This window comes from Monodelphis domestica, chromosome 4, assembly GCF_027887165.1.
Source record: "Monodelphis domestica isolate mMonDom1 chromosome 4, mMonDom1.pri, whole genome shotgun sequence".
NCBI lineage: Eukaryota > Metazoa > Chordata > Mammalia > Didelphimorphia > Didelphidae > Monodelphis > Monodelphis domestica.
The window spans coordinates 417,423,596-417,439,443 of NC_077230.1; the positions used below are offsets into that span (position 1 = coordinate 417,423,596).

The 15,848-nt window shown below is 49.3% G+C and overlaps 1 protein-coding gene across 3 annotated transcripts in view; it reads right to left on the reverse strand.

Moving 5' to 3' along the window:
- GRAMD1A (GRAM domain containing 1A) overlaps positions 1–7,923 on the reverse strand; it is a 31,387-nt gene extending 23,464 nt beyond the window's left edge. For 2 of the 3 annotated variants that reach the window (XM_056825288.1, XM_056825287.1), the window contains exons 1-2: positions 7,796–7,923; positions 6,394–6,732 (exon numbers count right to left, since the gene is read on the reverse strand). In XM_056825288.1, coding sequence (XP_056681266.1) covers positions 6,394–6,732; positions 7,796–7,908 — 452 coding nt within the window. In that variant the 5' untranslated portion in view covers positions 7,909–7,923. Of the gene's footprint in view, positions 1–5,203; positions 5,413–6,393; positions 6,733–7,795 lie in introns of those variants that run through there. The other variant, XM_056825289.1, reaches the window with a different exon arrangement.
- Positions 7,924–15,848: the final 7,925 nt, after the last annotated feature.

A 15,848-nucleotide genomic window follows, 5' to 3' on the forward strand; every position in this document is an offset into this window, starting at 1 on the left:
CGGAAATAGACATAACTGATAACATTTGTATAACCCAGTGGAAATGTATATTGGATCTGGGAGGGGGGAGGGAAAGAAAATGAAATATGTAAACATAGAAAAGTATTTTTTAAATTAAAAAAAAATTTAAAGGAAGAAAGAAGCAGAATAGGAACAGCTAGGTAACTCAATGGATAGAGAGGCAGGCCTAGAGACAAGAGGTTCTGGGTTCAAATCTGGCCTCCGACACTTCCCAGCTGTGACCCTAGGCAAGTCACTTCACCCCCATTGCCTAGCCCTTATCACTCTTCTGTCTTGGAACCAGTACATCATATGGATTATAAGACAGAAGGTAAGGGTTTAAAAAAAAAAGTTTATCAAGAAAAGTCTTAAATAAACAGAAGCTGGGCTGTACTGGGAAGAACACTTGTCCTAGAGAGGCAGCTCTGACACAAAAGACCATCCTCAAAGACCCCAAGCCAATCATCTTCCTTTTTTAGGCCTCAGTTTCCTTCTCTGTACAAGAGGATTGTTGTAAGGACTAAGTTAATGCATATAAATTGCTTTGTAAACTTTCCAGCTGGGAGAATATCAGCTTTTTTCAGGACAAAAATTCAAATTATTTGTTTTGGATTGAAAATCTTAAATTTTTACTTATTAGTCCAATATTTTGGTGATTTCATGGGTGTGGTGGTAACTCCCAGAGAAGGAAATTCCCTCTCAAGGCAGATCTCTACCTCAGAGGGCTGCCCAGGGCACAAGGGAATAGGCATTTGTGCCAGGTACTGTGCTAAGGGCATTCCAAAGATTACCTCACTTGATCTGAGACCTTAAATGGCTTGAATAGGGAGGATGGGCTTGAACATCCTGACTCCTTGTTCTCTCTCCCACAGCAGCATGTCCAGCCAGCTGCCAAGGCCTGTGGACTCTTATCTGCACATCATGCCTCATCTCTTACTCTCTGACCCTACAGCCACCACCCCAGTTTCTAACTTCATCATCTCACCAGGACTATTTTTTTTAAGCCCTTACCTTCTGTCTTAGTATCAAAGAGAGAAGAGTGGCAAGGGCTTGGCCATCAGGGTTAAATGACTTGCCCAGGATCACATAGCTAGGGAAGTATCTGTTATGAAGATTTTTCCCAGTTTGTTGCTTCCCCTCTAATTTTAGTTGCATTGGTTTTGTTTGTACAAACCCTTTTAATTTGATGTAATCAAAATGATTTATTTTACACTTTGTAATTTTTTCTAACTCTTAATTGGTCTTAAAATCTTTCCTTTCTCAAAGATGCTAGGAAGTACCTGAAGCCAGATTTGAACCCAAGTCCTCCTGACTCCAAGCCTGGCTCTCTACCCACTGTGTTACCTAGCTGCCCTTCCTACCTTGAGAGTTCCCCTTTCCAATCTATCCTTCACTCAGCTAATAAAGTGATTTCTTTTTTTTTTTTAAACCCTCACCTTCTGTCCTGGAGTCAATACTGTGTATTGGCTCCAAGGCAGAAGAGTGGTAAGGGCTAGGCAATGGGGGTCAAGTGACTTGCCCAGGGTCACACAGCTGGGAAGTGTCTGAGGCCAGATTTGAACCTAGGACCTCCCATCTCTAGGGGTGACTCTCAATCCACTGAGCTACCCAGATGCCCCCTAAAGTGATTTCTTTAAAGCTCAGGTCTGACCATGTCACCCCTGACCTTTCACCCCCTTCCTCAATAAACTCCAGTGATTTCCTTTCATTTCCAGGACCAATATAAACTCTTCTCCTTCTCTGTACCTCTTGAAATCTCTTTAATTCTTCCTTTTCTTAAATCCAGCTCAAATCTTATGAGGCGTGTGTGTGTGTGTGTGTGTGTGTGTGTGTGTGTGTGTTTGATCTCCTTCATTTGAATGTAAGCTCCCTAAGGGCAAAATCTGTCTCACTCTTATATCCTAAATGTCTAATACAGTGCCTGGCACATAGCAGGTGCTTAATAATTGCTTGACATTTGAAGCTCTGTCCAATCTGTCCCCAGCTTATCTTTTCAGCCTTATTACAAATTAATCCCTGTCATATGCTTTGTTTTTTTCAACCCTTACCTTCTGGGTTAGTATCAATTGTAAGAAGAGTGGCAAAGACTAGGCAATCGGGTTAAGTGACTTGCCCAGGATCAGCTAGGAAGTGTCTGAGGCCAGATTTGAACCTCCCAAGCCCAAGCCTGTCTCTCTATCCACTGAGCAACCTAGCTGTCTCCTTCATATACTTTTTGATCTGGTCAGACTGACCTTCTTACTGAAGAACTTATTGAAGAACTAAGTTGAAATCCAGTCTCAGATACTTCCAAAGTTTGTGACTCCAGACAAGTCCTTTGACTCTTTGCCTCAGTTTTCTCATCTGCAAAATGGGGATAATTAGCCCCTGCCTCCTAAGATTACTGTGCCAATCAAATGAGATAATATTTATAAAGTACACAGCACAGTACCTAGGCTATAGTAGGCATCAAACAAATACTTGTTCTGGGCGTGGATAGAGACAGGCTTGGTTCAAATCTTGCCTTGAACACTTCCTAGCTGCCCCTGGGCAAGTCACTTAACCGAATTACCTAGTCCTTGCCACTTTTCTGTCTTAGAATTGATACTAACACAGAAGGTAAAGGTTGAAAAAAAACAAAAACAACTTTTGTTCCCTTCCTTTTGTCTTCCCCCATTCTTCATGCTTCCACACCGGCTGTCCCCTGGACTGGACTGCTTTTCCTTCTTACAAGGATTGGGTTTTCCCCCCTTCACAGAATCCTTATCATCCCTCAAAGAATACTTCCCACTTGGGCCTTTCTGATTTCCCAGCTGCTAGCATCTCTCCTCCCTCCAGAAGAATTAGCTTTTATCTGACATGTGCCTACATGTGTGTGTGTATGTATGTGTGTGTACACAAACATATGCGTGTGATAGGATTGAGGGGAAAATCTTTTGTCTATCTCTATATGCCTCAGCACAGTCCCTGGTATACAGAAGACACTTAATAACTGCAGCCTGCTCTCTATCCACTCTACCACACTGCCAACAATAATAACGACTGGATATTATTATTAAAATTGGGGGTTCCATAAGATTGGGCATCAAGCAGCCCCAGGAGGAGGAAGGGGGCACCAAGAAAACAATGAGGCACACCATATAATCAGGTACTACATTTTGGGAGTATCTCTAGGTTATTTCTTTCTCTTTTCCCCCAAGGCTTTCATCCTTCCACATTTCCAACCATTTTCAGTTGTGTCTTCATGGCTCCATCTGGCGTTTTCTTGGCAAAGATACTGGAGCAGCTTGCCATTTCCTTCTCCAGCTCATCTGACAAATGAGGACACTGAGGCAAGCAAGTGATTTGCTCAGGGTCACACAACTAGAAAGCGTCTAAAGCCGGATTGGAACTCAGGAGCTTCCCTAACTCCAGGGCCCACTTCGCCATCTAGCTGCTCTCCCTCTTCCACTTGGTATACTGTACTAACCTCTCCCTGTATTCTGCATCTCCGGCCGGAGTCTTACCTCTTCAATTGGGCCTGCCCAGGCTTCCTTATTAATCTATGTAAAACACCGATCACAACATTCTAGGACCAATTCTGGAGTCTGTCTATACAATTTCAAGCTTCTCCAGCCTGGCATTCAAGGCCTTCACCACAGCCTCCAACCTACCTCTCCAGCCTTATCTCTTCAGTCTGCCCCATACATACACAGACTTCCTCCTGGAAAGCCTCCCTTATCCATGGACCAGTGAGCCTCCCCTTCCCTTGACCTCTTTCCAATTCTGCCCTTTACTAGAGGCCCTTCCTAGGAGTTTTTCTCCTCATTCCCTGACCTCCTGACCTCTTCTGGCCCCACTGGGCAATAGGTTTCATTTGGTCTTTTGTCCCCCAAAGCCCACCTTGTTCCCTAAAGCCCTCCAGGGGTGGAGACAGGCAGGATCTACTTGAACCCATCCACCTCCCAGCACAGAAAGCCCCCAGCACTGAGCTCAGCCTTCAGGAAGTTGCTCAGGGCCTGAGTGGGCATCCCCAAGGCCTGGATAGCCAGGCCCCAGGGCTCAATCCCTGCCGTGGGCCCGGGAGGTGGAGGGTTCTTGCTAGCCCTCCTCTGCTCTTCCACCCAAGACAGCCAGACCTTCCTACAAAGGGAGAGCCAGCCGTAGGGCCTCTGGGAGAACAGCTCATCCATTGGCAGAGGGAGGAAGAAAGGGAGCTCAGACCTGCCCGGGGGCAAAGCCAGGAGGTGAGGGAGGGAAGGATGAGTGTCAAAAAGGCTCAGGCTGGGGCTAGGTAGTGGGTGAACACCTGGCTTTGGGGCCCGCTTTGGGGGGGGAGCCCACCTCGGGCCCCAGGCTTCCTGGCTTCCCTCCGCTTCCTGCTCCCTCAGGCCTCCACAGGCCCAGAACAAGCCAAGTCCTTGCTGGAGTCACAGGTCTGCACCTCCACCTCACCACAGAGAACTTCCCAAACTCAAAAGCTGAGGCGCAGCCGCTCAGCCTGAAATGTGTTACTATGAGAAGGGGCATGGCCGGGAGGGGGGAGCTCTATTTGGGCTCAGCCACCCGAGGGCCAGGCAGGCCTCCTTCCTTCCCAGCTCCATCAGGACTCAAGGCCATGGAGCCTGGAGCCTGCCATGCCCAGGGACCCCTGAGCACCGAGGCAAGGGGAACCCAGGGAAACACCCCAGGGGCACCCAAGATCCCCGACACACACACATCCTCCTTCCTCTCTTCTGCCACCATCTCTGCCCACTGCCAAGCTTCCCTGCAGTGCTGAGCACACACACACAATGTGGGGCTCTCTTCTCCGCCCCTTCCCAATAAAAAAATGCCCGAGCCCCTCCTCCAGCTGCCTCTTCTCCTGACAGCTGCTCCCCCCTCCCAGAGCTCCCCATTCCCAACTGGCCCAGCTCCTAATCCTCCCCCACCCGTATCTCCCCGCCCCCCTTCACTGTGCCCTCTCGGTCCCCTCATCACTAAGGAAGGCCCCACGGCTCAGGAAGGTGGCTGCTCTCAGGCTCACCCCGCAGATCCCCCCCCCCCAGGGACTCTTTCCTCCCAAATCCTTCCTGGTCCCTCCAGCCTGCCCCCTAATCTCTTCCAGGGATCCCGGACATCATGCCACAGGTCCCTGTCCCCCTAATCCCTCACAGCCCCCCAATCCTCATCGAAAGACCCCTTCAATCCCCGGCTCCCACACAGCCTCCCCCGATCCATCCCCCCTTCTCCCCGCGGTCCTTACTCAAACATAGCACGGAGCGGCCGGGCCGGGTGGGGCTCCTGGGCGCCTGGGGACTGGGGGGGTCCAGGGCGGGGTGGGGAGGGGGACGGGACGCCCGGGCTGGGAGGGCTCCGAGCCCCGCAGCCCCGGGGAAGGGGAATCGGCGCCCCGCTTCCTCCGCCGCCCGCCCGCCCTCCCGGCAGCACAAAAGGCCGCGGAGCCGGCGGCGGCTACACCCCCCCCCCCCGCGTCACCAACCCCCCCCCCCCCTTTCCCCCTCCTCTTTCCTTCTCCTCCTCCCTTTCCCCGTCCTCCTCCCTCTCGCGTCACCAGCCCCGCCCCTACGGCCCCACCGCGGGGAGGGGCCGGGGCTCACTCCATGGGCCCCGGACACCTGGGTCCTGGGGAAGGGGGTGCTGCGAGACCTGGCCCAGAGGGCCCCTCCTTCCCCCCTCCCCCGCTGGGCCCCAGACCGGAAACAGGGGGGCGAAGGGAAACTCCGGGGGCAGGAAGGGGGAGGGGAGACTAGCCCCCGCCCCCCATCCCGGCTCACTCCAGAGCCGCTTTGCCCCTGCTCTCCCCGGGTGGCTGTGTCCCTGTCGGGCTCCCTGCCCTCCTCTCCCCGGTTCTCTGGGTTTTTCTTGCTGGCTCCTTCTCCATCTTCGATTCCGCCTCCCTGGCGGGGCTCTCCCTAGTCTTTTTCTGCTCTGCCCTTTGTTTTTTTCGCTTCTCTCCGTCTTTCTGTAGTTCTTGCTCTTGTGAGCGTTCCTCGGCGTTCTCTTCTCCATTCGCCTTTCTTGCTCTCTGTGGCTGCCTCCCTCGGGGTCCTGGGGTTTGGGCCCCTCTCCCGGCTCCCTTGCGTTCTCCCTCCATCTGGCCCCTGGAAGCTCTCTCTGAGTGCCCGACCTGTCCCTTTCCGCCTCTTTTCTCCCTAGCAGTCCCCTCTCTGGGACTCGGGTTGGGAGCCTCCCAGGCCATCCCTTTCTTTTTCCCGTCCTTCGTAGCCCCGCAGCTCGGGGACCCGTCTTTGGGGCCTCCCTCCATCCTTCCTCCGTCCCTGATGGCCTCTTACACCGGCCTATCTCTTGGCCCGCCCCAGATCCCAGCGTGTCAGGGGGGCAGTAACAGCCCCACCCCCACCCCGTGCCCCCTCTCCCCACACACACGTTGACCTTTCCCCTGGCTTAAAGGGGGAAGCCTAGCCGTCTGACCTGTCCCCAGCTGAATTGTCCGGGTCAGAGATCCTTGGCAGCTGGAGGTGCCTGCGGCGAGTCGGGGTGCATGGGGGTGTCTCCCCTTCGCTGGAGGGTGTTACCTGTATGGTGGGCAGAGGCAGGAGCTCCCAGGGGGCCCAGGCCCTACCCTTTGCTCCACTGCCGCCATGATTCCTCGGGTGCTGCTTGCCTGGGGGAGTGGGGGAGCTCGGGCCTGGGGGGGCCTCGGGCTCCCCTAGCAGGGGTGCCCAGGGAAGCAAAGGTAGGAGATCTGCCATGGGGGAAGGCAGGGGAGAGGCTCTGCCGTCAGTGGTCTCCAGGAGGAAGGCTGAGGACCTGAGGAAAGAAGAGAAAGTTAGGGGGGGTCAGTCAGGCAGGGATAGAGAAGGACCACAACCCTGATAATGGAAGGGAATTGGGTGCTGCCCTCGGCCCCCTCTGCTGAGGGACACCCTGGCAGTGAATTTGGAGTCAGGAAGACACACTCCAATCTTAAATTACGAACTAGGAACAGGGGTCCATTCACCTCTGGGCCTCAGTTCCCCCAGCCCCCATCTCCTTCCCCCACGCCCTCCCCAGTTATTAACTACACCCCCGACTTTTTAAATTTATTTTTGAAATTTTGTTTAATCAACGAATGAATTTAGAATATTTTCCCGTGGTTGCCCGATTCCTCCTCCCACCCCCTTCCCACAGCCAATGAGCAATGCCGCAGGTGTACCCCCGTCTTGTGCCCCGAAATCCTTGGCCACCCAGAGCTTGTTGACTCTCCTCTTTCTAGGTCCCTGTTTGCTCTGCTCTAAACAGCTGTCCTGGGCCAGCACTGGGAGCCCTTGATCCTGAATGGCCAGGGAGGTGAAATGGGCCGATGATCCGGGCTCTCATAACTCTCTTCCCACCCCCAGACTGGTCGGGGTTTCAGAGTCCCTGGCACAGCACTGGTCCAGCTGTCATAACGGTGCAGAGCAAGAGCGCTGTCAGGGCAGCCTGAAGCAGGGGATGTCCCTCCTCTGTTTGCTCAGTCATCAGTCACACAGTAAACACCAGGGACTCTTTACATTCCAGATGTCCGTCTGCCCCACGGCCTCTGGGACCACGGGGCAGCCCTGGGAGGGTAGGCCCTGGAGGGACGGGGCCCAGCCTCCCGCAGCCCCCTTCCTGGACACCCTGCTTTTAGGGGGGGTCTTTGGGGCTCATGGGGCAGGGTGTGGCTATGAATCCAGAAAGCCTCAAGGCTGAGGGCAGAGGGCACCTCTCAGCAATCTTGGCCTTCTGGATTTCTGGAGCTAGGCGTATGGAAGGAGCTGCCGGGGCCAGAACCCCTTCTCTCTCTATTCTCCCCCACCACCCCAAGATTCTCCCGCCACCTCTGTTCCCCCAAGGAGGGGCTCCTCCTGACCTTTGTCCTAGGGGAGAGCTTGGGTCCTGGTCCTCAGCAGCTATCCAGTACAGAGGGAGAGGGAGAGAGAGATCCCCTCTCTGTCCATGAACCAGGGAGGGAATCTTTGGCATTAGGATTGGGGTGACCTTGAAGGCCCGGAAGAACTTCTGTGGGGTCGTGTTACTCTCCAGACACCTCCCCCCTCCACATATACACACCTGCTCCTGAGAGAATCCACCAGCTGTCCGAGAAGCAAAGCAGGGGGAGGGTCAGGGACAGGACTGTAAGGGACCGGCGTCTGGCGGGGGAACCTGGGTCATCCAGACTTGAAGCAAGAGGTTACCTGTGCTGCGCCTTGAAAGCACGGACCATTCGAGATCCAGGACTGGAAGGGGCCTGGCTGTTCAGGCATCTGGGGTTTTCTTGGCAAAGACACTGCAGCGCTTTGCCATTTCTTTCTTTTCCTTTTTTTTAGGGGGGCATTTCCTTTTGCGGCTCATTTTTCAAATGAAGAAACTGAGACAAAGTTAAATGACTTGCCCAAAGTCACACAGCTAGTAAGTTTCTGAGGCCAGATTTGAACACATGAAAATGAGTCTTCCTGACATCAGGCCTGGCATTCTTTCCACTGTACTAACTAGCTGCCCCTAGAAGGGACCTTAGGGGCCATCAAATCCAACACCCTCCTTTTGCAGAAGAGGTAACTGAGGAGATTATGGAGATAAAGTGAGACTATGGAGATTAAGTATCTTGCCCATAGTCACATAGCCAGTAAATGTGTAAGGTGGGATTTGAACCCAGGTTTTCTTGACTCTTAAGACCCATGTCCTATCCAATATTCCAGACTGCCTCTCCCACCTAACCCACCTCAACTGCTAAGCCTACAGATTCATCAGAGGCAGCACTGACTGAGTTTAGAGCTAATGTATAGGATTAAATATATTTAAATTAATTAAATTGAATATAAATAAATATTAAATAAATACCCAAAACATTAAAAATCTATGATGTCTAAACCTCTATAGAGCCCACCTCCCACCCCTCCATAGTCTATTCTATCTCTGGTCATGAGCCCAAGAGATATGGAGATACTCAAGACATCTCAATCACATCATTTACTAAATGTGATCATGGAAGGAGTCCAAGCCCTCCCACAGGGAGCTCTCTGCTTCTAGGCTTTTCTCCAACTTCTTCCCGATTGCCTCACTCCCACCCACCCCAGATCTTCAGGTGTAGATGGGCCATGGGAAAACACTAAAGGGAGCGATGTACGTCCAGTGCCCCCACTCTGCACAAGGAAGGGCAGGGGGAGAAGGGGAAGAGGAAAAAGAACTTCCCCTTCTGGCTCCCCAGCCAATGGGATTCTCTGTGGCTACCCATCTTGGGATTCAAGAGTGCTCTGCCCAAACACCCCATCAGTGACTGCAGTAGGCTCTCCCGTCTTGACTGTTCCTGTGAAAAAGCTAATCGTTACCATTTACAGATCTCTTTTCTCTAGTAGCCAATATGTGTCTTATTTCCCAGCATGACCAATAGGAAAATATGTATCATATAATAACACGTACAACCTATATCATATCATCTGCCTTCTTGGGAAGGGGGAAACTCGGGAGGGAGGAGGGAAAAAACAGTGAGAAATAGATTTTGGGACATAGCTAATGTGTTTCTCTGGGATAATCACATTTATTATAATGTATTATACATTTATAACAAATATATGTATTATGTTATTGTTATAAAAATAACTCAAAAAAGAATAAACTTAAAAAATTTTTAAACCCTTTGCTTCCATCTTGGGATCAATACTGTGTATTGGTTCCAAGGCAGAAGAGCTGTAAGGGCTAGGCAATGGGGGTGAAGTGACTTGCCCAGGGTCACACAGCTGGGAAGTGTCTGAGGTCAGATTTGAACTCCCATCTCTAGGCCTGGCTCTCAATCCACTGAGTCACCCAGCTGCCCCCTAAACTTAAATTTTAATAGGAAAAAAAGAACATTCTGACCCCTATCCCTGCCTTGGGGTCTTAATCACCTCTGTTGGCTGGTAAAGGGCTCTTTTCAGGTTCAGAAATCTTTTCCAGCCCCTTGAAGGAAGAGGCAGATCAGCAGCCGCTGCTGTATAGCTGTGCTAGCTGCAGCCGAGTGTGTCCTGACTTGCCTCTAGGAAGTCCAACAATTCAAATTTGACAGTCAGCAGCAGCTTGCTTCCAGAGCCTCATTTAGCCCTCAAGGAAGAACTGATCCTGTAAGCCAGAATAAAGCTCTCCTGCTCACTCACTGAAGCCCCGTGGGGAGAAGGGGCCGTGTTCTGCATCATCAGAGACTCTCTGTCTGTCTCTATTTCTCGCTTTCTCCTCAAATCACCATCACCTTGGGCCCAGAGGGAAATAATCATTCAAAAAATATGAGGCATAAGAGGCAGGTGGGTGGCCCAATGGTTAGAGAGCCAGGCCTGGAGATGGGAAGTTCTAGGTTCAAATCTGGCCTCAGACACTGCCTAGCTGTGTGATTCTGGGCAAGTCACTTCATCCCCACTGCTAGTCTTTACCTCTCTTCTGCCTTGGAAGTGATACTTAGAATTGATTTTTTTAAAAAACCTTTACCTTCTGTCTTAGAGTCAATACTGTGTATTGGCTCCAAGGCAGAAGAGCAGGAAGGGCTAGAAAATGGGGGTTAAGTGACTTGCCCAGGGTCACACAGCTAGGAAGTGTCTGAGGTCAGATTTGAACCCAGGACCTCCCGTGTCTAGGCCCAACTCTCAATCCACTGAGCCACCCAGCTACCCCCCTTAGAATTGATTTTAAGACAAAAGATGAGGGTTTAAAATTGTATATCTACACGAGGCAGGCTATATAATCATTTACTCAGCTTATTATTCTTCCAAACCTAACCCACCCTTTACCTCCCACTGTTGCTATGCTTACTTGGGCTCTTATTCCTTCCTTCCTGGACCATTTTAACAGTATGGTATGAGCTAACTGATTTCATGTGGATAGTGAGGAGGGCACTGGAGGGTTGTTGTTGGAAAAAGGATGGAGAAGACTCAATCCAGGACCAAGACCATGAGGATAGCATCTCCTAAAATGGATCGAGGTCTCAGTTTCTCAAGGAGTTAAGCCTGAGTACTCGACCTCCAGAGCTTTAAGCCAGGTTGGAAGCAGGGGATCTCCCAGAGCAGACTGAGGACTCAGGCCCAGGGCCCACTCCAGCAGTGCGTTTCCCAGAGGAACTAGAATCTCCCACTCATCTCTCAGAGTTCCCACAGGACAGTGCCCCAGAGGAGGACACTGAATCCTGGGACCAGAACAGGACTAGACTAGCATCATTTAGCCACTATCTGCCTCAGTTTGCTCATCTACAAAATGGAGACAATCATATTACCTATCTCTCAGAATTGTTGGGAGAATAAAATATTTAAGTACTATATAAATGCTAGTAACCCTAACCACCATCATCAACATCACAACTACTACTCTACTCCTGATTGTTGTCTTTCATACTCAAAGAGGTCCCAAGAGGCAACTATGTCAGGATTAAGGTACAGTGTGTCTAGCTGTGGTGGATCAGACTAATAGGAGCTCAGAAGGCACTACCACAGGTTGGACACCCCATGATGGAGATGTCTCTAAATGGGCACGTCTCATGTTTCTTTTGAGCTACTGCAATTTGGCTTTGGTCATAGAATGCAAGGCCTTCTTACTACTCCCACCACCATTACAGGCACCGCTGGTACTCAGGGAAGACTTGCACCTTTGGTGGGAGGGTTTGCTGAGCCCTTTTCAGGGCTGCTCATCATCACCTAACTCTCAACTGTGGCCCAAGAAGCATGTGCTGAGACCATACCCTGGTAAAGCTGTCACAGCAGACAGGTAAAACCAAAGGGAGGGTAACCCAGGCCTCAAACCTGTTAGTGAATTAAGGAGGTGACTACCCCGACAATGGGAAGACTTCCCCTGGTGGAGTGGGTCCATGAGAACAATGTGTTCCAATTGGCCATGAAGGCAGCTTAGAACTTGGTCAGACATTGAAGACACCGAGGTCCATCTACTGCATCCTGGGTATCGCTGGTCAGCCTGACTTCTGTCCTGCCACTGGACTTGGATGATTCTGGAAGAGAGAGTGAGGCTGATAACTTTGTGTACTTCTGCCTCCCTTAAATCCAATTCACGAGCCAGTTAAGACATCACCCTGTGATATCACTGGTCATCTTCCAAAGTGGACAAGGGGGCAGTTGGGAAGCTCAGCAGATTAAGAGCCTGGAGACTGGAGATCCTAAATTCAAATATGGCTTCATACTTCCAAGTGACCCTGAGCAAGTCACTTAACCCTCATTGCCTAGCCCTTTCTGCTCTTCTGCCTTGGAACCAATACACTAAGTGTTGGTTCTAAGACAGAATGTAAGGGTTGAAAAGAATGAAGGACAAACAGCAACAACTACTGCTGCCAACCCCACATCCTGCTACTACTATGACTACCATTATACTACTATTTTTTAAAACTGAAAATATATACTCAGAGTGACATTCAGAGTCCACCATAATTTATCCCCACCCTGTCTTTCCCATCAAAATATTCTACTCTCCCTCTTCATGTAGTCTAAGTTTTGGAATCAGAGCCATTACTAGGACAAGACTACAAGGATATTGTCCCCAGAGCACTGAATTTAGAGGCACTCGCAAACCTCGGGTAGAACAGGAAATGGTTAAAATAGAGTGGTGTTAGGAATCTAACAGATTTTAGGCTAGGATGAACCCCTCTCCATGCTTTGTGCTACATTCCCACCCTAGATAGGTGTAGGGATCCTCCTCAGAAGTGGTGCCACAGTGAAGTACAGGGTTTCTCTCTTCTCTATCAAGAAGCAATGTCCTGCCCTTCCCCTCCACTAAGGGTGCATTTTATACCCCTGACCTTGATTTGTAGTTTGTAGAACTTACTATGGACACAAAAATACCTGATTATCATTGTCCGGAATGGCCCACCTGCTGATCCCTGGAATGTGCTTTGAGCCTTCCTGCCTAATGCCTAGAATGTCCTCCCCTTCCCTTCCTCTTCTCCTCGTGAAGTCCTATCCATCCCTCAAAGCCTACCCTAATTCAGATGTCACCTCTACCATAAAGACTTCCCTGAATCCAATGCTCCAATGTGGTCTGCTGCCTCTGAACTTCCAGAGCAATTGGTTTGTTCTGATTCCCATATTGGAAAACTTGTCTTATTCCAAATTGCCAATTACCTGCTGGACAATTCCACCTGGCTGTCCCCAGTCACTTTAAACTCAGTATGTCCCAAATGAAACCCATCCATCCTTCTTAACTTCGCCATTCCGTTGAGGACACCACTATGCTCATGGTCACTCAGTTTCACCATCATGTTATCTTTCTTGACTCTTCCCTCTCTCTTACCACCATATTCAACCAGTTGTCAATGTTATATAGAAAGTTCTTAAGAAATACTTTTCATTCATTCTTGTTAACTCCACCACTACGCTTTTCGGTCATCTTTTTCTCTCCCACTAAGAGATCACCCTACTTCAAGCCTGGTCATCTCTTGCCTAGACTATTGAAATAGCTTCCTGATGAGTCGCCCTGATAACCATTCTCTCCCCCTCTGCAATCCATCCCCTCACAAATGCCAAAGGAATATCCATAATGTATATCAGACCAAGTAACTCCCTACACAGAAGCTCCAGCAATCTCTCTCCATAGCTCCTAAGATAAAATCCAACCTCTTCTGCTGGGCAGCTAATGCCCTCCATGCTTTGGTTCCTACTTAGCTTTCCAGAATTACTGGATATCACTCTTCTTCACTCACTCTGTGGCTTGGCCAAATTGGCCTTCTTGTTTTCCACCCATGATCTTCCCTCTTCCATCTCTTTGTCTTTCCATAGAGAGTTGCCCATGCCTATAATTCACTCCTTCCCTTTCTCCCCATCTTAGAATATCAGCTATCCTCCATCCAAGGCCTTTCCCAATCTTCTCAGATGACAGAAGTCTCACCATAAGCCTAGGACTTGTACTAACTTTGAATTCACCCATTTGTGTGACTGCTATTTCCTACCAGGAGAATATAAGCTCAGGGAGTGGTTTTGTTCTTGCCTTTGTATCCCCAATGCCTAGCATGTAGTTGGTACTTAATAAATGCTTATTGATCTAATTTTTTATTTAAAGTTCTTAAGGACAAGAAAGATGTCTTTGATTTCTGCCAGCATCTGGTATGGGGGCTCCAGCAGTAAATGATCAAGAAACTGGATTCCACATTTATGAAATGGTGAACATGGAGAAGTAACTCTGGGTGTATCAGACAGACAGACAGAAAGAGACAGAGACAGCTATATGTTGGCATATAGGTAGAAAGGTAAATGTTGCTCTATGGGATGTCAGGGAGTTGGAATGTGGGAGAGTCACAGAATCATAAATTAAAGTCAGGATGGATGGATCTTAATGGCCATCCATCTAGTCTGGCCCATACACCAAGGAGTCCCCATTCTAACATACCTGACCAGTGGCAGAACAGCCTCTGCTTGGAGACCTCCAAAGCAGAAGAACTCATCACTTTTATGGGCAGTCGACTTCACTTTGGCAGTATGGTTCACAAAGCTGTAACGGTTAGCCTCAATCGACCTTTATAAAATTTCCACTGATTGTTCCTGGTACTGACCTCTGGGGTCAAATAGAACTAGGCTTATCCCTTTTTTTTTTTTACTTAAAACAAACAGCTGTGGAGAAAAATATTTGCTTAGCAAGTTTCCTCAGGTTGTCTGTTATTTGGGAGATTTTTTTAAACCAATTATTTTGTTTGTTTGTTACATTAAAGTTCTCAAGTATTGTCCTTCCTTCCCTTCCCCTCCCACACTAGAGAAGACATGATTTGATGAAACAATATATATAATATAAAACTAGGTCATGCATGTTTCTGTTTATCTGTTCTTTCTCTGAAGGTGGACACCCACAGGTCATTCTTCAAACAATATTTCTCTTGCTGTAGGTAATTTTCTCTTGGTTCTGCTCATTTTGTTCTTCATATTTCCTTCCTCTTAAAATTACTCCTGGATCTTTGAGGTTCTGAGGACTAAAGGGATCTTGAGGGCCCTCTCAGAGTCTCAGGACAGAATGTTAAGGGCCGTCAGAGCCCTGGTCTGGGGCTGTCCCTCAGAAGTCACTGGTTTCTGCTGCTCCCTGAGGTATTGCAGGAGCCTCAGCTCACCTGCTTCCCTGTGAGAGCTTTGCCCCTTGGGGCTTTTGATTGACTTTGTGCAATCCCAGTCAGTCATTTCCAACTCATGATTCCATTTGGGGTTTTTGTGGCAAAGGTCCTGGAGTGGTTTGCCATTTCCTTCAACAGAACATTTTACAAATGAAGAGACTGAAGCAAACAGGATGAAGTGACTTGCCCAGGGTCACACGGCTAATAAGTGTCTGCGGCCAGATTTGAATTTAGGAAGATGAGTCTTTCAGACTCTAGGCCTGGCACTCTTTTCTAGCTGCCCTGGAACCTAAAAGCAGTCCAAGATGGCATGAATATTTTTTTTGGCTGCCACCCCACTTCTGAGTCATCTTGAGCTTACAAGCTACTAAAAGCCCCAGATCCTTTTCACAACAATTACTGTCTATCCACGTCTCCTCATTTTATATTTTTTGTACTCAAGATCAAAACTATGCCTCTTCTTGTTGGTCTCCCTGCTTCAAGTCACTCTCCACTCCAGTCCAGCTATCAAAGGAATGTTACAAAAATACAGGACTGACCATATCGCCTCCACACTCAATAAACTTCAGCAAGTCCCTATTACCTTCCAGATCAAACATAAAATCTTCTGTCTGGCTTTTGAAACCCTTCATTATGTGGCTCCTTCCTACCTTCCCAGTCTTCTTATACCTTACTCCTCTCCAAGAACTCTATCATCCGGAGACACTGGCCTCCTTGCTATTCCTCACCCAAAACATTCTGTCTCCTGACTCCCTGCCTTTTCTCTGCCTCTTCCCCATGCCTGGACTTTTCTCCCTCTTCATCTTCTCCTGGAATCCCTGGCTTCCTTCAAGTCTCAGCAAAAATCTCCTCTTCACGACGTATTTCCTGATCC